At 39.9% G+C, this 26,218-nt stretch overlaps 1 protein-coding gene across 10 annotated transcripts in view; it reads right to left on the bottom strand.

The window, feature by feature from the left end:
* Window positions 1-26,218, bottom strand: part of LOC408390 (ankyrin repeat domain-containing protein 6) — a 121,853-nt gene that overhangs the window by 3,361 nt on the left and 92,274 nt on the right. For all 10 annotated transcript variants that reach the window (XM_006566980.3, XM_006566981.3, XM_006566983.3 and 7 more), the window contains 2 exons: window positions 1,078-1,287; window positions 709-807 (listed from right to left, as the gene is read on the bottom strand). In XM_006566980.3, the coding sequence (XP_006567043.1) occupies window positions 709-807; window positions 1,078-1,287 (309 nt within the window). The remainder of the gene's footprint in view (window positions 1-708; window positions 808-1,077; window positions 1,288-26,218) is intronic.

Genomic DNA, 26,218 nt, shown 5'->3' with positions numbered 1-26,218 from the left:
ATAATATTCGAGGAAGTTTTAAATTGGGAATCTATTCATTTTCTATTACTTTTCTAAATCAATGGAGAACGATGCATCGTAAGGAAATTTTTTTTATTTGGATTAGGAGATAATGATATTTGAGGAGGTTCTAAATTAGGAATCCATTGCTTTTTTCTAAATTAATAGAGATACGAGAATAATACGAGGAAATCTTTTTTACTTGGATTAGGAGATAATGATATTCGAGGAGGTTCTAAATTAGGAATCCATTTTTTTCTAAATCAATAGATATACGAGAATAATGCGAAAAAACCTTTTTTGAGGTATTAGGAGATAATGATATTCGAGGAGATTTTAAATTAAGAATTTATTGATTTTCTATTACTTTTCTAAATCAATGGAGAATGATGCATCGCGAGGAAATTTTTTTTACTTGGATTAGGAGATTGATATTCGAGGAGGTTCTAAATTAGGAATCCATTTCTTTCTAAATCAATGGAGACACGAGAATAATGCGAAGAAATCTTTTTTGGATTAGGAGATAATGATATTCGAGGAGGTTTTAGGAATCTATTACTTTCTCTATTATTTTTCTAAATCAATTAGAATATGAGAATGATACGAGAGGAAACTTTTCTTTACTTAGATTAAATGGATTTGCGGAGATATTCGCGATACTCGAGAAGGTTTTAAATTAATGCAATCCATTAGATTTTCAAATCTTACCTTGTTTTGATCGGATACACGGCAAAGTGCGGAGATCAAGATCCTCGTGACACCTGCGTGGCCGTACCTCGCGGACGTGTGCAGCGGCGTATCCCCGTACTGAAAATTCGTAGAAAATCTTTTCCGACTCTTTCTTTCCCATCTCAAAGTGTTATAACGTTGGAAACGCGAAACGAGGCGTAATAAAAGCGCGTCGACCGTAAAGGCGATCGTATTTATAACGACGGTTAAAATAAAAGGTTTGAAAGGGGGAGGTTGGGCGAAACAGGAAACCAAAAAACAAAAGAAAAAGAAAGACAGAGGAGAGTTGCAAGGGAGAGAAAGGAAGGAAGGAAGGAAGGAAGGAAGGAGAGTTGGCCTATTACTCACGTTGTTTTGAAGGTCGGGATTGCAACCAGCCAGCAGGAGCTCGCGGCAGCTTTGGTTGTGTCCATTTTGGCAGGCGAGGTGGAGCGGCGCGAATCCAGCGAGATTCCTCGCGTGCAAGGGTGCACGTTGGGTCCCCAGTGCCTTGGCCAGGGCTGCCACGGTCCTGCTGTATCCTCGCCACGATGCCTCGTGCAAAGCTGAATTTCCATGCTGGAACACGAGCCGATTCGATCCACGTTAAAGAAGGAACGGACGAGGAGAGCCTCGAGGATGATATCGATCGATCAAAGCATCTCCCCTTTCCCCGTCCACGGTCACGAGTCGATCGACTCGGATGGAAAGAGAAAGGGAGAGAAAGGGAGAGGTCGGTTTGAAAAAGGGAGGGGGGGGGGTTTGCGGAAGATATAGAAGAGGATATCAGGCGGCGGCCTGTTTGGCCGTAATCGGATACGAAATCGGGCAAAACGACGACGGATCGTCGTTAATCACCGTTTCTCTCCGTCCATGACCGATTCGTAGGCTATCCGTCGGACGACTCGTAATGACGATTAATTGATTTATTTCGCTTGGAGGGATGGGTGAGGCTGGTCAAGCTTGACTAACAAGTAACTTATCTCGTTTCTTTCCTTTTTCTACACATATTTCTGCTATAATTTAATTACGCTTGGATATCCGTTTTTTTTCCACCAGTGCACGTGGTGGATCACGTGGCTCGCCGAATTATAAATTATTTATCGATAAAGAATTTCTACGTGGAAAGGAATATATTGGCGGGCCGAGAAAAAGAAAAAGAAAAAAAAAATGGAAAACGAAATTGCGCGCAATTAGTCGACGGATGAGAATAAGAACAAGGTGTAATTTGCGAGTCATGTTAAAGTTTGCTTACGTACGAGAAGGAATCAAACGCAATAAACAACCCTTTCCCCTTCGCGGTAAAATTATATTTGCAGCCTGGTAAACATGCCAATCGTACAAGTTAGTGCGTACACGAACGCGTAAACGTCCGGAAGGGAAGGGAAGGTAAATGGAGACGTGAAACCGTTGGAACGTACCTCCGGGAACTCAGCCAAGCTTATCGTGGGCGGTTCCCTTCAGGGTGGGTAATGTCGCGCACTACGTCGCAAAATGCCTATTCAATTTAGATCAGGACGGTGGCGTGCGTCGTTTCGCTAGCCACTCGTCCGGATAAACGTCCCGATTTTCTGGATTTTTTTGCATCGAGAATAATCGAATTTGATTTAGGATCGATGATTTTTCATTGAAACGTCCAATTTTTCCGAGCCTGCCTAAGAGTCCCTTTTCAATTCTTTTTATAGAAGGAGATTCTTTTAATTTTTAGAGCCCTCTTGCGATTTTTCTTTCTTTTCTAAGATTCTACCAAGAAATTCTCGCCCAAGGAATTTCTCGGAAGAGATATTTTGCGGCATTTTAATCTTTCGGTCTTTACGATCTTTTTCTCCTTTTTTTCCTTCTCCTTCGATTTTCATATAACACATCGCGTTGGATATTGAAATGCGTTATATCCAGTCGTAAATTATATTTATTACAGTAATCTTTAAGAAGAATTTTCTTCCAAGAATCGATGAAAAGATGAAAGTTGGAGTTGAAATTTGATTTTGGCCGGATATCATGGATAATAAACGTTGTCATCACTTTCGGTTTGAGGGTGGTTATAATCTTGGTTACATTTAATCCTAGATGTTTAAATTTAAAACGATGATTGGGATAAAGGATCGTAAAATTAATAGGATAGAATAGGATCGAAGCAAGATCCAGGCATACGAGGATCGTAAAATTAAAATTTTTTTCAAGACGTTTACACGGAATTTGATTTACGATTAATTAAAAAAAATATGCAACAAATTCTAAAAATACGTCGTTCCACATTGGCTCAAACGTCGGAATATTTTATTTACTTTCGATAACATCGTGGGATTTGAAAGTCACACACGCCCATCCCGTTTTTTTTTTCTCGTTTTATCATTATATCATTGCTTCCCCATCAAGCAATCAATTTATAGCGATCATTAGCTTCCATCGGAATGAAAAAGCAACAATCAATCATAATCTTTTTTTCCTCTCTCGGGCGAAACGAACTTCGATTGCGAGAGATTGAAGATGCATACATCTTCGGATATGTATAAAAAAGAAAATCCAACGATACAATACGCTTCGTAATTTCGAAACTCTGAGAAATCGCTTAAATCGCTACGACGATCGAACTTGAATCAAAATCAATGGATTTGATTTCGTAAAATTAAATATCACGGTTTTATCGGCGATACAATTATTTATTCTGATCACGTTGTAAAAAAAGAATCCCCTTCGCGAATTGAGATACATAGAGAAACAAGGAACGATCAAAGAATAGAAGAAGAAGAAAAAAAAAAGAACTCCAAAAATAATAAGCATGCAATACGAAATACCGTGTTGTTGCCACCTATCTGCTCCATCAAGCTGAAAGCCCATTAAAGAAAATTTACTTTTTTCCCGGCCTAAGTTATGCGTTATCAAATCGAGGGAAAATTACTCGCGCGGCACGAATACAGTATTTCTCGATTTTCTCCCTTTGCACGGGCAATTTGCCGCTTGTATCCCGCGGCGAGAGGCCAAGCCCACGTATCGGTTCCACCACGGTGACGACGTCCATGATCTCCACGTATTACCGCCACCACTTTTCCTTCCCGAGTTTTTCCACGCATTTTCTTCGTCCCCTTAAACCTTTACCAGAATACCCTTTACAGTATTTACCTGTGTTCCACGGCTCGCTCCTCTCTCAAATTCCAAATAACAAATAAATCGAGAGAAATTTCGAAAGTTTCGAGAAACGAGGGAAACGAATTTGTTCAAATAAAGAAAAAAGTACACAGAAGGATATATATATAGAAAAAAGGGAAAAACATAGAATTCAACCGTTACCAATTCCTAAACCATCGCCAATAGTTTGTTAAGCCAATCAGGTTCCGTTCATTGGTATACACGCTGCATCTTCCTCATTCATGCCACTCCGCGCGGTGTTCAATCACACACGTTCGATACAATACACGAGCAACATCCAAATCAAGCATTCTTCCGATCTTTCCTCTCGAAGATGGCGTCCTTTCAATTCGACTTGCGAATAACATCGAATCGAACAAATCTATCCTATGAATGAATATTCCACGGGACATATTTTCGATCGAGATCGCCAAACAACGATGATAATGATAAATCAAGCATTCTTCCGATCTTTCCTCTCAAAGATGGCGTCCTTTCAATTCGACTTGCAAATAACAGTGGCGATCGAATGGAACAAATCTATCCTATGAATGAATTTTCCACGGGACATATTTTCGATCCCCGAACAACGATGATAATGATACAGTTCAATCACACATGCCCGATACAATACACGAGCAACATCCAAATCAAGCATTCTTTCCTCGATTTTTCCTCTCGAAGATGGCATTCTTTCAATTCGATTTGCGAATAACATTGAATCGAACAAATCTATAAATAAATTTTCCATGGGACATATTTTCGATCGAGATCATCGAATAACGATGATAATGATAAATCAAGCATTCTTTCGATCTTTCAATTCGATTTGCAAATAACAGTGGCGATCGAATCGAACAAATCTATCCTATGAATGAATTTTTCACGGGACATATTTTCGATCGAGATCGCCAAACAATGATGATAATGATAAATCAAGCATTCTTCCGATCTTTCCTCTCAAAGATGGCGTCCTTTCGATTTGTAAATAACAGTGGCGATCGAATGGAACAAATCTATCCTATGAATGAATTTTCCACGGGACACATATTTTCGATCGAGATCCCCAAAATGACGATAATGATACAGTTCGGCGTTCAATCACACACACCTGAAACAATACACGAGCAACATCCAAATCAAGCATTCTTCCTCTCAAAGATGGCGTCCTTTCAATTCGATTTGCAAATAACAGTGGCGATCGAATGGAACAAATCTATCCTATGAATGAATTTTCCACGGGACATATTTTCGATCGAGATCGAACAACAATAATAATGATACAGCTGGGTGGTTTGCCGATTTATCGTATATTTATTGTTTAAGGCCGTTGAACTCCGTTCTTTTCTCCTCGCTTTCGCTGTTCCAGCGTACGCTCGGCCCTGAGAGCCGCGATCACGAAGACGACGTCGATAGGTCCGTGGACGACGAGCTAGGATGGGTCAAGCCTGGCCTCTCCAGGCGACCGCTCCAAGGGTCATCACGATGCTATCGCTCAACCGGAGGAGGAAGGGACGCGTGGACGTACGTGCAACGCTCGTCGGACCTCCCGAGGACTCGGAAGTCGCCGCGAGAACGGCCATGCATCATCCCATTTTTTCCTATCGCCGATTCTTCCTCGTCCATTGTCTTCTCTTCTCCTTTTTTTCTTCTCTCTCTCTCTTTGTCTTTCTCTTTGGAAATTTGGAATCGTGAATTTTTCTTGGTAGAATTTCTGGAAAGCTTCGAGAATGGTTATCCTCGTTCGTTGCCTCCGTCTGATCTAATCTTAGAAATCTAGATTCCGGGAAGATTTAATGTAAAATATTGGCGAGAAAAAAAGAAGAAATAATCGCCAATATCTCGGTTGGAGATCTACGGGCTGTAAAGAATAATTTAATAAAAAGCGCGATCGGAAGTCGTCGCGAGAATAACTATCTTTCGATCTTCGGGCGATAATGTTGGACGATCGATTTAGAAATCTAGATTCTGGAAAAATTTGACGCGAAAAAATAGTCGCCGACTTTTCCCCTTGGAGCGCTACAGGTTATAAAGAATAATTTCGTAAAAAAGTTTAACTGTGATCGGAAGTCGTCGCGAGAATAACCAACCCTTTCGATCGTTCGTCCGATCTTTGGATGATAGATAATGGATGATCGACTTGGAGATCTAGATTTTATGTAAGAAAATTTCATGCAAAAAAAAAAATAGCCAATTTTCCTCCTTGGAGGTTATAAAGAACTAATAATTTACGGTAAAAAGAAAAAAAGAAAAGAAATATTCGATTATTCGAATCATAATCCTTTGCAACGCAAAATGTACATACACGGATCGATCTACGGAAGAAGATAATTTAAGCAAATTTTGCTATTGTCATTTTCGTATCAACCGAGTGGAACAGGCTCGAGTACATAACGTATTGTCACGGTGACTGCTCGAACATCGAGAGCGAGATCGTGTCGGAATGCGAGGAGTAAGAATTTCCTGTAACCCGTTCGCGATGATTATCGGGAAGCGTGTTCACGTTGTGTACGAGCAAACACAATTTCGTGAACGGACTACGTAAATAATAAATCTTCCTTAAATTTCTCCATTCCCGTTTCGTCCTCCTTCGTTCTACGCACTTCGATCTTGTCTCAATGGCAACGTTTATCGAATCCACCTCTTATGTTTCAATCTCTCTTTCGAGGAAATTCCTTTCGAGAACACTTTTCTATCTCTTATAAAATATATATAATGTGGATAAGATTCTCAAACTTAATGATGATAATAATAATAATAATAAAATTCAATATTTCTTTCACAAGAAAAGAAAGAAAAATGAACGAGATTAATCGTGTCGCACAATTCAGATAAATTTTTTTTGTCCCCTCTCTTTTTTTTCCAGAAAGATGCGCTCGAGCGATATCCCATTATCCCGGTCTCGTGTCGTCAACAGCCTCGAGCCGTATCCTATTACCCGCTCGTCAGTTCCTATGTTCCATAGAACATTACACCTTTATCCAGGTAAGATCATCCATCTATCAGGACATGTTATGCGTAATAAACCAATGAACTTCATCAAAATCTCTGATCGGCTCGCTCCAGGCTTCCCCGGCCAACGATTAAGAAACTTCAAGAAGACTAATCGCCAAAGTGTGGTCCTCGGCGATTGGATCGAGGATCCAAGTTGGAAAAACAATCTTAACAATCGCCACGAGGGCTCGAGTGCCATTAGAGTTCCTCTCGTTTCCTCCCTCGCTCGTGATTTTCTCCCTCTCCTCCTCCCTCGGTGCATTATGGATCCACGATCGATTCCATCGATCCGGAAGATCGTGCTCAATTTAACGGATAAGGGAACCTCGTTAAAACGTAAGATCGTATATTTTACCATCGAAGAGTAATCGGTGTAGCTCAAGTGATGTGGAATTTATAGGAAAAATGTGTAAGATTTAATTTTTTTCAGAAGCGAAGGAGGTTAGTTGAATATTGAAATCGCTGGATAAAATATTCGTAAAAAAAGAATCGTTTTCAAATGATGGAAAATTAAGAGAAGATAAGTTGTTCCACGCGTGAAATAGGACTTTTTCCACACGGCATCACATTGCGTTTATATTACGCAAATGAATATTATTCAAAGAAGACGAATCACTTGTTTCGATCCTCGAGGCAATCTATCCGTTTAAAAATACGATATATAAATTGACTTTGCGATACCATCGATCTGACACACAGGAACGACAACGACTAAAGTTAATTAAAATCTTAGGATGCAATTTGTCTCCTCTTCTTGCGAGAGTCGAGGAAAAATAGATGGAATTTTTCTCCAACAGAGAAGAAGAGCACGCGAATGCTCGATAAACAGGTTTCTTCTCTAAAAATTATCAACGTCACCCAATCGTCATATTTCCAAACTATCCCTTCGCGCTATCGTCTCTTCTACGATCCATCCCCTTCCCTCCTCCATTTTTACTCACAAATCCTTTGAACAATCTATAATTCTAATGCATTCTAATCTCCCCGAGAAGAAAGACAAACGATCGAGGCGCAACCGACGACAATAAACGACGTCTCCTGCCTCCCCTTCACGCGTCCATCCTCCAGGCGGGAAAAAACACGCGAGACAAGGAAAATGACGAAGAAGAAGAGGAAGAAGAAGGAGAAGGAGATGGAGATGGGCAGCTCGCGTCGCGGCTTTATTCCGGCCGCGGATCGATTCGATCGATCCATCAGTGGGTCGTATCGTGCGTAATAACGAGACGGGATACAGGCGGAGGACGCGTGTACACGGTGCATAGGCCGTGTTGCGCTCGCGCGAGCGTCGCGTGTGCCCACGGTTCATTGACCACCGAGGCGTTCGCCGGCTACGGGTTCCTTCGTCTCCTCTTCTGCCGGGAGAAGCTCGAATGCCGGCTTCTTCTTCCCTTCCACCGTGGCCAGCCCGTTTTTTTCCCCCGTCCGTCGCGCGCGAACACACACACACACACACACACGCGCGAACACATTCTCTCCCAGGTGAGAGCGTGTGCGGTTTGCCCGATCCTCGCTCGGGAATAAACCACAATGTAGAGGGCCAGGGGCGGACAAGCAGCGAACCCGATCTTTCAACTTTCCTCCAATTTTCGTCTAAAGGGGTTCGTATGTTCTCTTTCTTCCTTTCTGTATCTACTTTTCTTTGGATAACTGAGGAATTAACTAAAGAGAATTAAGATTCCTCGATCTGTCGTCGTTGTTTTTCGAGTTTTTTTTTGGTTTTTTCTTTCTTTACTTTTGCAACTCGGTTATACTCGTAATTTTTTCCAGTGGAATACGATGGATTTGATTTGTCGAGGACTTCATTCGTGCAATTGAGAACAGTTTTAAATTTGATTATTTGGAATTGAATTTGCACCGTCTCGTTTGATTTCTTCGCGATATTTGAGTTTTGCCTGCGCATATGCGGGAATGGGTCGGGTTTGGAGCGAAGAATTTTGGGTTTGGTTCGGATGAGGCCGAACGGTGGGAAAGGGATCGGTAATGAATGTGCGTCGAGGTGAAGTTCAAGTATAGTCGGAGAGAGAGAGAGACTTGAATGCCTGGGTGTTGCGATCTATGGCCCGTGTTTCGTGATAGAGGCTGCTTCTTCGAGAAAGTATCTCGTGGGAATGATTGGAGAATGTAGGTGAATTTCTCATACGTTTTGTATTCCTTATAAAAGAGAAAGAAAAAAAAATCGTCCAATTTTCTTCCCCAACTTTTCTCGAATCGAATTTAAACAAGCATTAAAATCTTTTCCCAACAAAATTTCCAATTCAAGAATCGAGATGTAAGAATTCCTCAAAATGTCAAGAAAAGAAAAAAAAGAAAAATAAAATTTTCCACGCGTAAATAGTTTCCAACATTGCGTTAACAATTAACCTTGAATGTTGAAGAAGTAACCAGTTAAAAATTTCGAGCTCGAATAACATTTATTCGTATTGTAATCGATATAACCCTTTTCGTACAATTGGACGATTATATATTATTATTATTATTTTGAACGATCGAATCATCCAACTTATAAACATTGCCGTCGAATATGTTACAGAATCTGTGACCGGCGGGAAACAGGATCCGTACGAATGCAAAGGGCAAGATTTCTTGATGCGTCCCTGACACGTACCACTTGGAAAGCCGATCGGTGGCTTTGTAAAGAAGATCCTTGCTCGAGGCATTGTTGCATGTGCATAATATGCGTCGGCCATTATACCGACTCGCGCCACGGCTCTCTCGTTTCTTTTCGCTTCGCGTACCGCCGGATTTTTCTCCGATTATTCGAAACCTTTCGACCGTGCATCACATTTACGATTTGGATTTTCGCGTAATAATGATATTCGAGAGAAACAGAGAGAGAGAGAGAGAGAGAGAGATTGAAGAAAGGTATATAATGGTTAATACTCGAAAGATAATGAGGGTGCGGTATGGCGTGAACCTTGAACGTTTTATGCTATGCATTACGTTACGCGTGGAATTTTTCAGATTAGAGGAGATTGGATGAGTTGTATTAGCGTTGTTATAGTTTTTCGGATAATAACGCGTATACGGTTTTTTTTAATAGGCTAATGAATACTCGGACGTTCGCCATTAAAGTTTCTCGTTATCGTTTACGACGTAAAGTATCGGAATTTTTGATCGATATTCCCTTAAAAAAAGACACAACTCGCAGGATATTACGTTTCGGGATCGATATATCGAAATATCGTTGGATTTATCCGCACGAAGAGGCGTTATACGCGAATGCTGATCACGCGATCGTGTCAACTCGAGTATGCGAGAGACAAAGTTGCGAGAGATGGCAAAAATTCTGAGCAGCGTTGCGTGAAGTTGTGGAAAATTCTTTCCCAACCCTATGAAACGCTACTCGCTTTGTTTAATAAGAGATCGAAAAGTCTTGCGAATAAAGAAGAAAGAGGAAAAAATAGAATTCCTCTTTCGAAAATGAAAAAACTTCCTCTCGAATTCATCTTCGTCGGAAAAAAGAGACGCGACACGAGGCAGGGGTTCTCATCTCTCATTTAACCACGGCGTGAAAATTTGATATCGTTCGAGGAAGAGAAAAAGAAGAGAGAGAGAGAGAGAGGGACGAAAGGATGGAATAAATGGAGAACACGAGGTCGGTCAATCCGGTAGGTGCGATATCTGATCGGTGGCAAGATTTAAAATACACACAGTGTTTTCGCAACCGCAACTCGTTCGCGGTTTTACAGCCATCGAGGGGAGGAGGAGGAGGAGGAGGAGGAGGAATTCAGATCGTTTCCAACGTGGATGTTTATTCGTCGTTTGGTTCCCCTTCAATGATTCAAGAACAACGCCTCGCCGTTGGTTTGGTCAGGCTTTATTACAAGACGGTGCGCTCACTGTTTGTTCGAGTTAAACTGAGACAATGGCCCATAGTGTGACCACGGCGCCACGGCAGGGACGAATGTAACAACGGTTATTGCTTGTAAGTTTTTAATAATGGTAGACTCTGCGCGGCGTAACAGTTTGCTCCAAGAATTTATCGACGTTGTTTGAGTTAAGAATTTATATAAGAATGATACAAGAAGGATCTTTGACGAGCTACGAAATTTATTATATTAATGGCTGTCGATAAATCAGTATCATCAACTTTTCAATCTTTTCTTCCCGCAACAATCATTTTTGCGATATTGTGACAAGAGTCTAAAAGAGTCTAAAGTATTTAAGTATTTTGCTACATTTTAATCATGATCGCGTTTCTCGATACAATTAATTCTCTGCATTTCTTCTTTCTTTCTTTCTTTCTTTCTTTCTTTTTTTTTTGATTTCTCTTTTAAATTTACACGATAAAATTGATCTTCTTTAAGCTTTTGACTCAAGTTATATACAAAATTCTCGTTTAAAATGAAAACTAACGGATAAATGGAATCGAGAACTTTCATATGCACGCCAGTTTCCCTTCAGTCTCTCGTGATAAATATGATAAAAAAATCGAAAAGAGAATCCGCCACGCGTATTCATAAATGATGAATACATTAAAATTCGAAATACTAAAATAGAGAAGCGTGTACACTATATATATATATATAAAACATTTCGATTGGAATCTACAAGTTCTATGCGCCATCCTTTCTACTCTCGACGATCTATATTTCAACTCAGGGAAGGGAAAAGAAGAAGAAGAAGAAGAAGAAGAATCGCTTGAATTTCCCGACAAAGGAGTTTCGTTTCGAGAAACCGGTGATTCGTCGAACGAAATCGATTCCCCTTTTACTTCGATTTGCTTTCGAAGGACATCCGAGTCCGCTGCTTCTTCTTTTCCGAGCCAGCTGCAGTCGCGTCGCAGCCGAGATTGATCATCGCTGTCGGTTCTGGCACGCTGAAAATTACGGAAACCGATTCCGGTTTCTAAGCGCGCAAAAATCGCGAAAAATCGAACACGTTGTTCTCCCAGGATCGTAGCTCTCCATCTTTCCTCTCTTTCCTCTCTTCCTCTTCTTTTTTTACTTCTTCTTCCTCTTCTTCTTCTTCTTCTTCTTCTTATTTGTCCGTTTGTAAAAGTGGATACCGGTCGCAAAACGCTAAGTACAAAATTACTAAGAGATTTATCAGCCCTCCCTTCCCTCCCCTTTTTTTTTTTTTTACCCTCCTGAATTGATAGTCACGTCGCTGGTTGACGTAACGTTATTTATCACGCAAATGGATCGATCAAACGGTAAATAGCGTGAAATTAATACGAAGGGGAAGTTGAAATTTACATAGATTGGAAATCGCCTCCTTTCTGCCAATTCACACCTTTTCACCTTCTCACCTGTCTCACAGATTTTTCTCCAACCATCGATCCTCTTCTTCAAGGACTTTCCTCGAAAACTCGAAGCTCGAAGCTCGAAGCGCGTTATCATTCCACGCGTTTCGAAGGGAAGGAGAAGAATCGGAGAGAAAAATGAAAGAAAGAAAATGAGGAAGGGAAGAAAAGAAGGGTGAAGAAAAATCTGCAACGGTCTTGTTCCCCATCTGTAGCCCGCCCGGCCGCTTTGTACTCGGCTCTCTCGGAGGAGCTGCGTGCACACGGGTAAGGACAAATGCGCGCACGCCCACGAAGCGGCAACCACCGGGTTCTAAATCACCGGTAAAAGCTGGCATTGTTAACTTCTGACGTTTTCCACCGGTCGCAATGCATCAGCCGACACGAGATATCCGTTTACGCGAAACGCGGCTATCCCATTTTCTGCCGGGTTTCAACTCGCCGAGTGAAAGAAGCTGTACGGGAGCTACGAATCGAGACGGTATTCGAGAGAGAGAGAATATCCAGAAGCGACGAAAGTAGTTTTCAAACAACACGGCGATTATTGTCCGCTAACGCACGAGCCGTTACGAATGCATCGCCTTGCAAGATGGTTTTTTAATCATCTTGTGTTCGCGCGACGATCGGGAATGATGGAGAGAAAGATTTTGATATTTGATAGAAATTTTGTTCGAGGATTGAAATATTTGAAATTGGAGAGATGTTGGAAATTTAGAAGAATTTACAAATAGAAGAGAAAAATTTATGACGATCGAAAATGCTGGAAAGAAAGATTTTGATGTTTGATAGAAATTTTGTTCGAGGATTGAAATATTTGAACGAGATGGAAAGAATGAATTTGGAAGAAGGTGGAATTGGAAATTTAGAAGAATTTATAAATGGAAGAAGTTTGAAGAGGAAAAGTTTGTGAGAAAAATTTATGACGATCGAGAATGGTGGAAAGAAAGATTTTGATGTTTGATAGAAATTTTGTTCGAGGATTGAAATATTTGAATAAGAAGAAATGAATTTGGAAGAAGATGGAATTGGAAATTTAGAAAAATTTAAATGAAAGAGGTTTGAAGAGGAAAAGTTTGTGAGAAAAATTTATGATCAAGAATGCTGGAGAGAAAGATTTTGATGTTTGCTAGAAATTTTGTTCGAGGATTAAAGTATTTGAACGAGATGGAAGATGGAAAGAATGAATTTGGGAGAAGGTGGAATTGGAGAGATGTTGGAAATTTAGAAATTTACAAATGGAAAAGATTTGAAGAGGAAAAGTTTGTGAGAAAAATTTATGATAATCAAGAATGGTGGAGAGAAAGATTTTGATGTTTACTAGAAATTTTGTTCGAAGATTGAAATATTTGAACGAGATGGAAGATGAAAAGAATGAATTTGGAAGAAGGTTGGAAATTTAGAAGAATTTAAGAAATGAAAGAGTTTGAGTGAGAAAAATTTATGAAAATCGAGAATGGTGGAAAGATTTTGATGTTTGCTAGAAATTTTGTTCGAGGATTAAAATATTTCAACGAGATGAAAAGAATGAATTTGGAAGAAGGTGGAATTTAGAAGAATTTACAAATGGAAGAGGTTTGAAGAGGAAAAGTTTGCGAGAGAAATTTATAAATGGTTAAATAATATTGGAAATCTGGACAGATGAAACGGTTCGATTTATAAATGAAGACAGTTTTTACAGTTGCACGCGAGACAATGTTGGTGAGGGGACTTAAAGATGAAATCACAAGAAGATCGTTTAGAACAACGCTCGCTTCGAATAACACCCATCGCTCACTGAAATGAAACTCCTGTTCTGTAACAAGATCATTAATCATCACCTATCGTCCATCACGCGAGAAAAGGAAGTGAAATGAATTTCTTCTGTTAATACGCTTCATAGAAATTCTACGCATTGTATCATATTTCATGAGTTCTCGATTACAATTGATATATTATTACGAGTGGCGAGATTAAACGATCGTAATTAAAACTTTTCTTAATATCAATTTCCAAAAAAATCCTCTCTCTCTTAATTCAACTTTTTCGTTCGAGTAAAATAAATTTCGAAATAAAATCCATCGTCAAAATTTTCTTCTTCCACCATTTCTCATCTCTCTTCTCTCGTTGAAAAGTTTCGCTGTTCATTGTGCATCTAGGTGGATCTAGGCGGAATAAACGTGTGTAATTTATATAATTTATTATTCAAGGTCTGGGATAGATAGGGGCGAAGTTGTCGATCGTCGCGAGGCTATCTATCAGTCCCGAGTCATTAGAAGAGCCGAGGCAGTCACGATGGCCTCTCCTCTGGCAAAAGATCATTACGTTCTCGCATTGCCGCTTCCTCCTCCTTCTCCTCTTGCATAAGCTGAAGAGAAGAGGCTATGGACGACGAAAAAAAAAAAAAGGAACTCGAGACCCCTATCGACAAAGGAAATTGTTCAAACAAAACGAAATCACGGTGCAATTACGCCAAGGTCGGACTCCGTTTCTAATCGGCATCTAATCCTCATCCGGAATCGGAGCAACGTATAAATATTTGCGGATACCAAATCGATGAGCAATATTTTGAGATCGCTTATATTAAATTTTCTCTCGTCGAATCTCGAGAAAGAAGAAAGTTAAAGTTGATAGGACTTTTTCGATAAAAAAGGTTTGAAAGAGATACTTAATTTTCTAATTATTAACTTCAAAAGAAGAAGAAAGAATTTGATTTCTCATATTTTTGTAATGACTTCGAATCGCAGCGATGTTGATTAAATTTGAAGAATATTAAAGCTTGAGCTGGAAAAATCGGGTTGTTGTAAACTCGAGTGGCAAATGCGGATGCGTAATATGCAAATGCGCGTGTTTCAAAGTTTAAAGGGAATAATTTACGCGTTTATCTCGGATCTCCGCTAATTCATTGTTACTATTCGAACGCGGTGCGCGCCTATAGAAATTGCGACATCCTTTTTTTCAACCTGCCGCATCGCAATTAGATTCATTCATTCACGTCGGGACAATAATAATCGCAGAAATACCGGTTCCCTCCGCTGCCGCGTGTCGATAGATAGACATCTTGATAAGCCATTGTCCCGCTTCTTTTCTTTTTTTTTCTTGCCATTGTACGCAAATTAGATTTGCGCCACGATGAGGTTAGGCATGACTAATTCGCGCCTTTCGATTCAATCCATGATTCCTAAATTATGGTATCGTCACTTCGATCACGATTTCTAAATATTTGGGTAAATTTTTTTTAAAAATTCGTAAAATATTTCCTCTTTCGTGCAATCCTCGTTAATTATCCTCCAAATGATAAATTCCATCTTGCAGGTTTCTCACTCCAAATATCCTTCGTGTCTATCTATATTTCACAAAATTTACCTTTCTTTCTCTTCTTTCCACGAATGGAAATCAAATTTGCTTATTAATTTCTACGATTAAAATTACCATTTAAATCGTATTAACTTCTTAATACTCTCATTGTATAATTTATCATTTCATTCAATCTTTGTACATGGACTAACTAATTTTCCTCGGGCGTAAATAAAAATTTTTTGGAAATGCGATAAAAATTGATGCATATTCGAGAGTATAAAACGTGGAGTTTCAAAATCGAATGAACGTACCAAAAAAAACATGAAAGAGAAACGAAAACGACATGACTGATAAGAGATGCTGACGGAAACCGACCTCGGGCTGCCGCTTCTCTCGATGGCCTCGTAGTACCGTTCCATCCGTGGCTTACCCCTGTCGCGGCGTTAAACGGTTGAAATACGTGTTGGAACGGCGACGCTAATTAAACTATAAATTGTGATCCGGAAACGGTGGTGTTCGACTACGGGTTTCGCCTTAACGATTCCGCGAGAAATCTTGTGTAACGAGGTGAAAAGAAAAGCAAGACGGGGATATCTCGCGAGGCGGTGGACGAAGCGACGCGCCACCGTATATCAAACACCGAGGCCTTAATCGGCATCCAAGATCTGTTCGCGGAAGCCCCACGTCGCGACACTGGTTTACACACGTCTACCTGTCCCCGTAACGGAGATGATCTAAACTCGCATCGATTGATCGAAACTCTACCCTCATAGAATCGACAACACGATGCTCTAAATATTCTTCTCCGATTCCTCAACCGATTCCACTCAATCGTAAAAGATTAATCGAATCTTTCATCTTTTTCCTTTTTTTTTTTCGAAGCAAGAAAATAAAAGTTTTTCTTCGAAAAGAAAGTATCCCTTTTTAAACTCGCATTATCTAAACTCGCATCGATTGATCGAAACTCTACCCTCATAGAATCGACAACACGATGCTCTAAATATTCTTCTCCGATTCCTCAACCGATTCCATTCAACCGTTTGGAAGATTAATCGAATCTTTCATCTTTTTCCTTTTCTTTTTTTTTCAAAGCAAGAAAATAAAAGTTTTTCTTCGAAAAGAAAATATCCTTTTTAAAGGATCTAAACTCGCATCGATTGATCGAAACTCTACCCTCCTAGAATTGACAACACGATGCTCTTTCATGAGTCTTTCATCTTTTTTTTTTTCGAAACAAGGAAATAAAAGTTTTTCTTCGGCGGAAAAGAAAGTATCCCTTTTTAAAGTATCTAAACTCGCATCGATTGATCGAAACTCTGTCCTCCTAGAATCGACAACACGATGTTTTAAATATTCTTCTCCGATTCCTCAACCGATTTCATTCAACCGTGGAAGATTAATCCAATCTTTTTTTTTTTTTTTGAAACAAGAAAATAAAAGTTTTTCTATCCCTCTTTAAACCCTATTTCTTCCTATTTCTTTTTCACTCTTTTTCACTTCACGAATGAAGAGATTCCAATTATCCCCGGGGGCAAAGAATCCCCGAGGGGGGAGATAAAGAAAAGAAAGACGGTTCGATTTCCAACGATCACTCGGAAGAACAAGCGCCGATCCATTAGCCGCCGCTCCCTTCGCGGGTTGAATTCGCGGTATGTAGATGTCCCTTTCTCTGGGGAAGATACATTACACGCGCGAGGCATCCGCTCGCGCGTTTCCTCCCCCTCTGAGAGCCTCGCGCGCAAGGAAATCGGTGTTGGCCGTCGAAAAGAATGCGAAATACCGCGGAGAATTCGCGCGGTATTATTCACACAGGAGCTCGTGGAAAAATGCCGCGCATTAATCGTGGCCAGAGAAACACACTCTCTCTCTCTCTCTCTCTCTCTCTCTGGGATCACCTGCTCGGTATGGCGGGTACACGCTATATTTCCATATACGCGCGCAGCGGGCCACTTGCAGCTGCCACGACGACGACGACGCGGCTGTACAGATGAGATCAACCTCATTGCCTCTTCCACAAACAAATATGCCTTTATTTCGATCTTTCGTTTTTTTTTCTTTTCGAGGAACAATCGAGCTTCGATGAATTAGCTTCGTTTTCGTGAATTTTGAATTTCGCGGTGGTTTTTTTAATCGATTATCGGAAGAGGAAGAAAAAAATTGGATATATCGTAGATGGGTAAGAAGATATCTTCTCGAAAATTTTTTTACCATGTAAACAGGACACGAGAGACTCGGTTAGCGCCCCAAGACCCATAGGTCAGGCGCATTCCTTACTTTACCGCTCTTTTTATCCCTATTCTCTTTATCCCGAATAGAGAAGAAGACCGAAACTAACCATTTTGCATCACAAATTCTTCTTGAACCTCACCTTCCATCCAATTAACCCGATAAATCATATCAAAATTTTAAAGAAGCGAGGAATTTTAAAAACTTAAATCTGGAGGACCAAACAACGAGATCGTACAGCGACTGTACTTCTTCTCTTCCACGATTGAAAACACCATATTCGAGCGTGCAGCGAAACTAACGGTCCTCCCTCGGTCATTTTCAACTCATTTCACCGGCACGTCGAACGTTGCCAAGATCGATCCATCCGAGTGCAAGGTAAACAGGACTCCTCCGCGAGAGAGGGAAGGGTTTACCAGCCAGGATGAAAAATGACCACTCGAGATGGAGTGGAAGGGAGCATTAAGAGAAATCTTAATCGATTTCGCGTCCCCGTACGCTCCTTTATCCTCCTCCTCCTCCTCTTCTTCTTCTTCTTCTTGCCTCCCTCTGTTCAACGACTACGAACGATATAATCGGCCCGACATGCAAATGCCTCTTTCGCCCTTCTTCCTCGTTCAACGCACACCGGACTCATTGTCGGTTGAGTAGGGACGACGACGTGCTGCTGCTGCTGTTGCCGCTGCTGCATCGATTACACACAGGATGCAACCGGGAACGCAAATGAATTACGAGTCAATTGTGTCCCGGTTATCTGGCCCGGCCAGATGCTTCTCTTCGCCGTCTTGTACGTTATTGTGCCGAGGAGAAAACGGAGCTTCCCGCCCGTAAGCGGCTCTCCATCCTCCGTGATCTCTGTTTTACGGTTTGATTATGAAACATGAACCCGATCGGGGAACGATCGTCAGCGATCGAGTAGCGTTTTTCTCCAGTTGCTTTTTATGGGATTTCGTGATCGATCTTTCGAAGCTTCTTTGCGAGTTTCTTCTTAGAGAAGAGGATTTTTTTATACTTTTATATCTATACTTTTTTATCTATATCTTAGATTTTGAAAAACGATGAAAATTATTTCAAAATTCATCACTTCGTCATCCGATAAATTCTCATCGAATATTGAAAAGTTGAAGAAAAACGGAGATAGGACTCGATTCACGTACGAAAAAGGGATTGCATTGTATTCCTAACTTTCTCACATCTAAAAAAAGTATTAAATTATTACGTAGAGATGTAGGTACGCGGCGTCTTATTAATCACCTGTATGCAGTTATCCCGCCACGGAATCTCTGTTAAAGAAATCGCTTTTTCACCCCGGCCGAAGAACGGCTAGAGAATTGCGAGGTGGGAGAAGAAAACGTAGGCAGGGAACAAACGACCGCGCTCTGAAATCGAGAATCAGTTACACGCGATCCCCCCCCCCCCCCCCCCCCCGCTTCCTCCCCCTTAACGAACACCTGTGGACCAAATGCACGCGCAACGCGATGGGAGAAAAAGGTGTCCGCCAGTTATAAATTCCACGCTGGATTTTCCGGATCCGATTCCCCTCGGGACACAGAGCCGGTGCGTGTGCACGCAACGCACGTTTTACACGTCCTCCTCCCCCTCCCAATCCTCCAAAGCGTTTCGTTTTATTTAAAGCGCCAGATCTTTCACGCGACCTCCTCTTCCTCCTCCTCGAACGCGCCTTAGAATCCGTTTTAGAAAACGTTCTCTAACGCGCTGAGAAGCGTAAATTTGTCGAACGAAACCATCCCTCGAACGATGGTGGACACGGTGAAAGACAAGGGAGGGGAGGGGAAGAGGACCGTTTGCCGTGGGCGCGACAATTTACCGCGGCAATTATCGCGAGTTATCGAGAATTGTACAAGAAACGTTTGCATGCTACGCTCGAGCGCGGGAATTGACCATCTGCTGTTTACCATCGACATCCGGTTCGCTACACTTCTTGTACGGAGCCGGTTACAAGGGCTTCGATTCGACCAAAAGGAATTGGAATCGCCTCGCTCGGTATTATACGGTGTTATACGGCCGCGAAAAATGTTGATTGAGCGGCCAACCGGGACGTTTTAATCCTTCCACGCTTTTCGAGATGAAAGTTTTTGAAGGTTACTACGGAATGAAGAGTTAAGGGAATGTAACGAAACGTTTTTCAGCCGTTGGGAACGAGCGTTACAATAATGGTGTTATAATGGGAGGAGAGAATTACAAATAATCGTAATTTAAAAATTTAAACTTCCTTCAGGATATGAATAAATTACGAGAGAAAGAGAATGAAGAGTTAAATATAATTTTTTCAGACTTTGGAAACGAGTATTATAATAATGGGAGTAGAGAATTACAAATAATCGTAATTTAAAAATTTAAATTTCCTTCAGAATACGAATACGAAGGAAAAAGTTAAGGGAATGTAACGAAACTTTTTCAGCCTTTGGGATCGAGTATTATAATAATGGAAGTAGAGAATTACAAATAATCGTAATTTAAAAATTTAAACTTCCTTCAGAATACGAATAGGTTACGAGGGAAAGAAAATGAAGAGTTAAATGTAACGAAAGTTTTTCAGCCTTTGGGAACGAGTGTTATAATAATGATGTTATAATGGGAGTAGAGAATTACAAATAATTTAAGGAAAATTTAAATTTCCTTCAGAATACGAATACAAGGGAAAGAGAACGAAGAGTTAAATGTAACTTTTTTAATCTTTAGAAACGAGTATTATAATAATGGGAGTAGAGAATTACAAATAATCGTAATTTAAATTTTCCTCAGAATACGAATACGTTACGAGGGAAACGAAGAGTTAAATGTAACTTTTTCGTTTCTTTGGAAACGAGTATTATAATAATGGAAGTAGAGAATTACAAATAATCGTAATTTAAAAATTTAAATTTCCTTCAGAATACGAATACGAAGAAAAGAATTAAGGGAATGTAACGAAAAACTTTTTCAGCCTTTGGGATCGAATATTATAATAATGGGAGTAGAGAATTACAAATAATCGTAATTTAAATTTCCCTCAAAATACGAATAGATTACGAGGGAAAAAGAACGAAGAGTTAAATGTAACGACACTTTTTCAGCTTTTGGGAACGAGTATTATAATAATGGAAGTAGAGAATTACAAATAATCGTAATTTAAAAATTTAAATTTCCCTCAGGATACGAATAGGTTACGAGGGAAAGAGAACGAAGAGTTAAATGTAACTTTTTCAGACTTTGGAAACGAGTATTATAATAATGGGGGTAGAGAATTACAAATAATCGTAATTTAAAAATTTAAATTTCCCTCAGAATACGTTACGAGGGAAAGAGAACGAAGAGTTAAATGTAACGACACTTTTTCAGCCTTTGGGAACGAGTATTATAATAATGGTGTTATAATGAGAGTAGAGAATGACAAATAATTGTAATTTAAAAATTTAAATTTCCTTCAGAATACGAATACGTTAGGAAAAGAGAACAAAGAATTAAATGTAACTTTTTTAGTCTTTGGAAACGAGTATTATAATAATGGGAATAGAGAATTACAAATAATCGTAATTTAAATTTCCCTCAGAATACGAATAGGTTACGAGGGAAAAAGAACGAAGAGTTAAATGTAACGACACTTTTTCAGCCTTTGGGAACGAGTATTATAATAATGGGAGTAGAGAATTACAAATAATCGTAATTTAAAAATTTAAATTTCCCTTAAAATACGAATATATTACGAGGGAAAGAAAACGAAGAGTTAAATGTAACTTTTTCAAACTTTGGAAACAAGTATTACAATAATGAGAGTAGAGAATTACAAATAATCGTAATTTAAAAATTTAAACTTCAGAATACGAATACGTTACGAGGAAAAGAGAACGAAGAGTTAAATGCAACGACACTTTTTCAGCCTTTGGGAACGAGTATTATAATAATAGGAATAAAGAATTACAAATAATCGTAATTTAAAAATTTAAATTTCCTTCAGAATAGATTAAATTATGAAGAATTTTATATTCGTTTTAATTCGCTATGCTTTTTCGGGGATATTGATGATTCATCCCGCCGATTTAGGAGTATACGCTTCGTACCCCTTTGGGACGGGCGGGTGTACATCCTCTCGAATATACGCGGCAACGAGCAAGAAACGAAGGATGGACGTGATGCAACTATTTTCCATCATTATGGAATCGCGACGCGTACGTAGTGCGCGAGCTGCGTGCCCGTTTTATGCCATTTTTAGAACGCATCCTCTGCCTCTGTCTCCGAAAGAGAGAGTAGACCGGCTCGGATCGGTTCTTGCACGTCCGCGCAACCATCGTGCGGTTTCGTTCCCTCTCAACGTTATACAACGCAACAGTTCGTTATTCCATTCCGCTTTCACCACCCCGCCACTACTACGCATTCACTTATTTTTCCTTTATACGGCGCCCTTTTAAAATTCAACGGAAATTTCCGGGAAGCGGAGCAAAACCTGTGAGATCGTTCTTTCTTCTTCTTTCTTTTTTTTTTTTCTTTCACTCTTCGAGATACGTCCAATTAGCTTGGAGTAAACACGGTGGTTGCGATTGGATTGGATGGAAAATTTATACCATCCAAAGTGTGAAATGTAAGAAATAAGGAAAAAGGAAAGAAAAGACTAGGGAAATTAAGATTCAATTGTGAAGTGAGATGTATTAACGATTCTATTTTTGTTTAGGAGATTATATGTATAGAAAAAATTAAATCGCTATTTCTTACGTTTGAAACGTATAACGGAAGATTGTAAATGGAAAGGAAATTTTTCTATATCTAACAATAAGATATCTCTCGACACTTCACCGACAATTAAACAATTAATTTCAAAGCACAGTTATCCCATCTATATATCGATTCAACTTCAATTTATCGCACAATGATTCCATCGCAAAATCTCTCGATTGCAATTTCACGCTTCTCCATGTTCTCAATACAAATCTTTCTCGATGCAGAGAGAAAGAGAGAGAGAACGTTCTCGAAACGCTTTTTATTTCCAAGCAAAATGTTAATCAAGAAGCGTAACGAACCTCGTGTCACTTTCGTTTGATCGGTTGTCCTCGTCACGCTCGGACGATCTCTTTCGGCAAACACTTCCGTCCTTTTCAATTTTCCGATCCGCATTCCTGGATTCCCTGGATCAGGACGTGTTTCGTTCGTCGCCGATAAATTTAATTCTCGACCAAGAATCTGGTCGTCGCCGGGATTACATCCTGATTTCCATCCTGATACTCGTTCATATATTCGTTTTATGATTAATTATCGTCCCTTGGATTTCAATCATCATCCGCGAATTAATCTGTCCTTCGTGATATCTCGTATTTTTCCCCTCTCTTCTTTCTTCTTTTGGAAACTTTCATTCCCATTTATCCGATTTTCCCCCCCATTTCTAAACGATAATGATTACCTGTTGCGGTTAACGGTTTTTCCACGGGAATTGATCTTTTATGTTTCGATGGATTGCTATCCACAAAGTGACGAAGTTCGTTAATTATTCCATAATGATAAATAATGATGGGAAACGTGTAATTTTCTTTTCTTTTTTTTAATTTTCCATACCTCATCCATACGAGAAGAACGCTGGCTATTTGAATAATCGCGGAAGCAGATCGAAGAAGATTATATATCGAATATACGCGTAAATGATCGAAAATTTTCATCCGTATATTCGTAATTACGACGAGAATATTTTTACGAAAATATTCTCTCGATGGAACGATCGAGCCAAGATTTAATACGAACGTTTAAAGAAAGAAAGAAAGAAAGAAAGAAAAAGCAGGATCCATGTTCTTGAACGACCGATGCAATTAATTCAGATATCACGAGAAAAAAAAAGAAGAAGACGTTTTATGTATCGAAACAGTTACGAGCCGGATTAATTTATTCAGCGTGGACCGGTCCTCGTAATTCATCATTGACACACTTTCGCGAAAATGCAGACGTTGCAGACCCGAAAAAAAGACACGGATTACGCCTTATGCTTGCTTTCGATCAATCTCGCGCTAATGAAACCTGCATCCCCTTTGGGAATAGCCTCGTGTGAAATTCTGTCACGCCAATATTTTCAAAGAAATTCAATTCCACGAAGTGGACGATTTTTCACGATTGCTTTGCGATTATTTCGAGAAACGAAAGATGACTTTTCTTTCCGATAAATCGATAGAATAAAATTACACGAGGATATGCGTCGAAGATGTGACCAGAGGTAATACTTTTGAAAAAAAAAATATATCGTAGAACAAATATTCTCGCTTTAGTAGCGCCTACGCGCGGTGTCGACGCCTTTAAGAAGAAGTGGCACTCTATCTCTACGCGATAGGAAAACATGGCGATATAAAAGGAGAAATAACTGCAAGCACAACTGCAGTGAAAATAATTTAAATATTGGCATAATAACACTGTGTATTTATAGAATGGCTTTGCACAGTGATCACCATTATTACTTCGAATAATTTTCGTAACAAAATAATTTAACGACGAATCTTTAAGATTAACTTATCAAATCATTTCATACCTGTATCCACGAAATCTAAAAGTCGTATAAAAGAAGTCTTATCGATCCACCTCTACATCCAACGTTACATAAAATAAAACTTTTCGACGAAACAATTGTCGCTCCGTTCGCTTCGAAGAAAAAGAAATCTTCGAAACGAGACCAAGCTTTCGATCGAGTCGAAATTTTCAAAAAATTTTAATTTTTCCTTTGGATCGATCGGTAGCGCGCTCGCTCGCGAAAAAGAAGAAACTACGCGCGTCAGATCGTAGGCCACTAAGTAGCCTTTTCGCATGTTGATTACGCGGAAAGCATGACGCATTACCATAACTCGATGCTGGCTGTTGGGGGACCGTCAACCGTAACCGCAACTTAACGGGTGTCGTTCCCGTTAGGAGATGCTAGTTGTTGGAACCGATCGCGTTTCACCTCGTGGCGAGGAATTGAATACAGGAACGTGTGGTTATGAAGCGGTTTAGAGAAGGATTTCTATCATCGTCATTCGTTCCCCAAGTCAGAATAATTTCAATTTGCTATTACGAATCCTTTCTCTTCCCTTAGAGATTATTGTATATCGAGAATGGAGTCACTTTTTCGCTAGAATTTTTCGAAAATGTAGAAATCTAAAGGAAGAAAGGATTGCGAGATTGTATATTTAAGGAAAATTGGAATTTTTTGAAGCTGTTATTTAATTACAAAATTAATTTATTCCAATGGAGTTTGAACAGGGATGGAAGGGACAAAAAGGTGACTACCTTTACTGAGATAGGAGCACAATTTAAGAGTAATTATTTATATAAGTTTCCGGAACTTATCAAGAACTTTTAATCTTGCTTTTAATTACTTCATCCTTCACTCCATTATTCCCCCATTTTCATTAAATTGTTCGTTCTAAAAGAATCGTTTAAAATAAATAATACAGAGAAGAAAGAAACGTCCATTGAAACTGAACATACGCTGATTCCTTTTGCAATTCGAGTCTAAATGAAATCATTAAATTCCCCAACAACAAGAAAAAAAAAAAAGAAAATAAAGAAGAGAAAGGTGTTTGAAGTCGCGGGAAAAGAACACGGCCATCTCCTCCGCATGAAACGAGCGGTCAATTAGATAGTCTGCATCCAATTACCCGAAACCCCTCGATTACCCCTCGGCGGGATTTTTCATCGTGAAACGAGGAATCAATTTACGACTTTATGCCTCCACCCAGGCGAAGAGTTAATAGAAGACTTTGCCCGTCTCGCCCCGCCGATCTCGAGTTTAGCTTGATTAGCCGGTGTGTGTCTTTAAAGGGGGAACAACCGCGAGGCAGGGAAAGGATGATGGCGCACAATAGTCACCCGTTCGATCATCGAGAGGTCAATGTCAACGATTCACTTCTCTCTCTCTCTGTCTCTCTCGTCTCGTCGGCTCAATCTCACGGGAGATTAAAGATGATGCGTTCACGCGTGCCTTCCAAGGAATTTATCCCCTGTCCCCCTCCCCTCGAATTTCTTGTTCCTCGTGCTCCACGATTTCAGCTCTCGATCTAGAAATGTATACCCCCTATCGAAATTATTATTATTTTTTATTTATTTTTTTGAGAAGAAGAAGAAAAGAAGATGATGAGTTTTTGAAATTTTGAGAGGAATATTGTAATTTCCTATTTTTTTTCTCTCTCTTTCGTTTCAAAGTGAGTTTGAATAACGACGATATAGGAGAAATATAAATGAGAGAAGAAGAGAAGAAGAAAATTCTTAGATAAAGTAAAAATAGGGTGGGGAGAGGAGGGAGAGGAAAAAGATGGCGTACTCCGTTAGAAACGCCATTAACGCGATTCATATCGCGAAGGTTCGTATAGCGAGCATATACGGATTGCGCGCTCCATAGTAAGCACTATGGAATGATAAACAATGATTAAGCGCATAATAACTGTCAGTGGAGACGGCGTGGAGAGACTCGGTCGAGATCAAGGAAGTGCAGACACGCACGTGAACTCGCGTCGAGTGCTGCTCGTTGATGCATGCGTGCGTTTCACGGAGCGACAGTACCCTTTTATAGATTTTAAAGCCTTGACCACACGTGGATGGAATAGAAACACCTCCCTCCCTCCCTCATATTTCCCGTTTCGCGAAAGAAAGAAAAATTATACGCGATTATTTATAATATGGGAATGAATTTTTCCTTAT

Source organism: Apis mellifera, linkage group LG12, assembly GCF_003254395.2.
Source record: "Apis mellifera strain DH4 linkage group LG12, Amel_HAv3.1, whole genome shotgun sequence".
NCBI classification, from domain to species: domain Eukaryota; kingdom Metazoa; phylum Arthropoda; class Insecta; order Hymenoptera; family Apidae; genus Apis; species Apis mellifera.
This window is presented reverse-complemented; position numbering and strand designations above follow the sequence as displayed.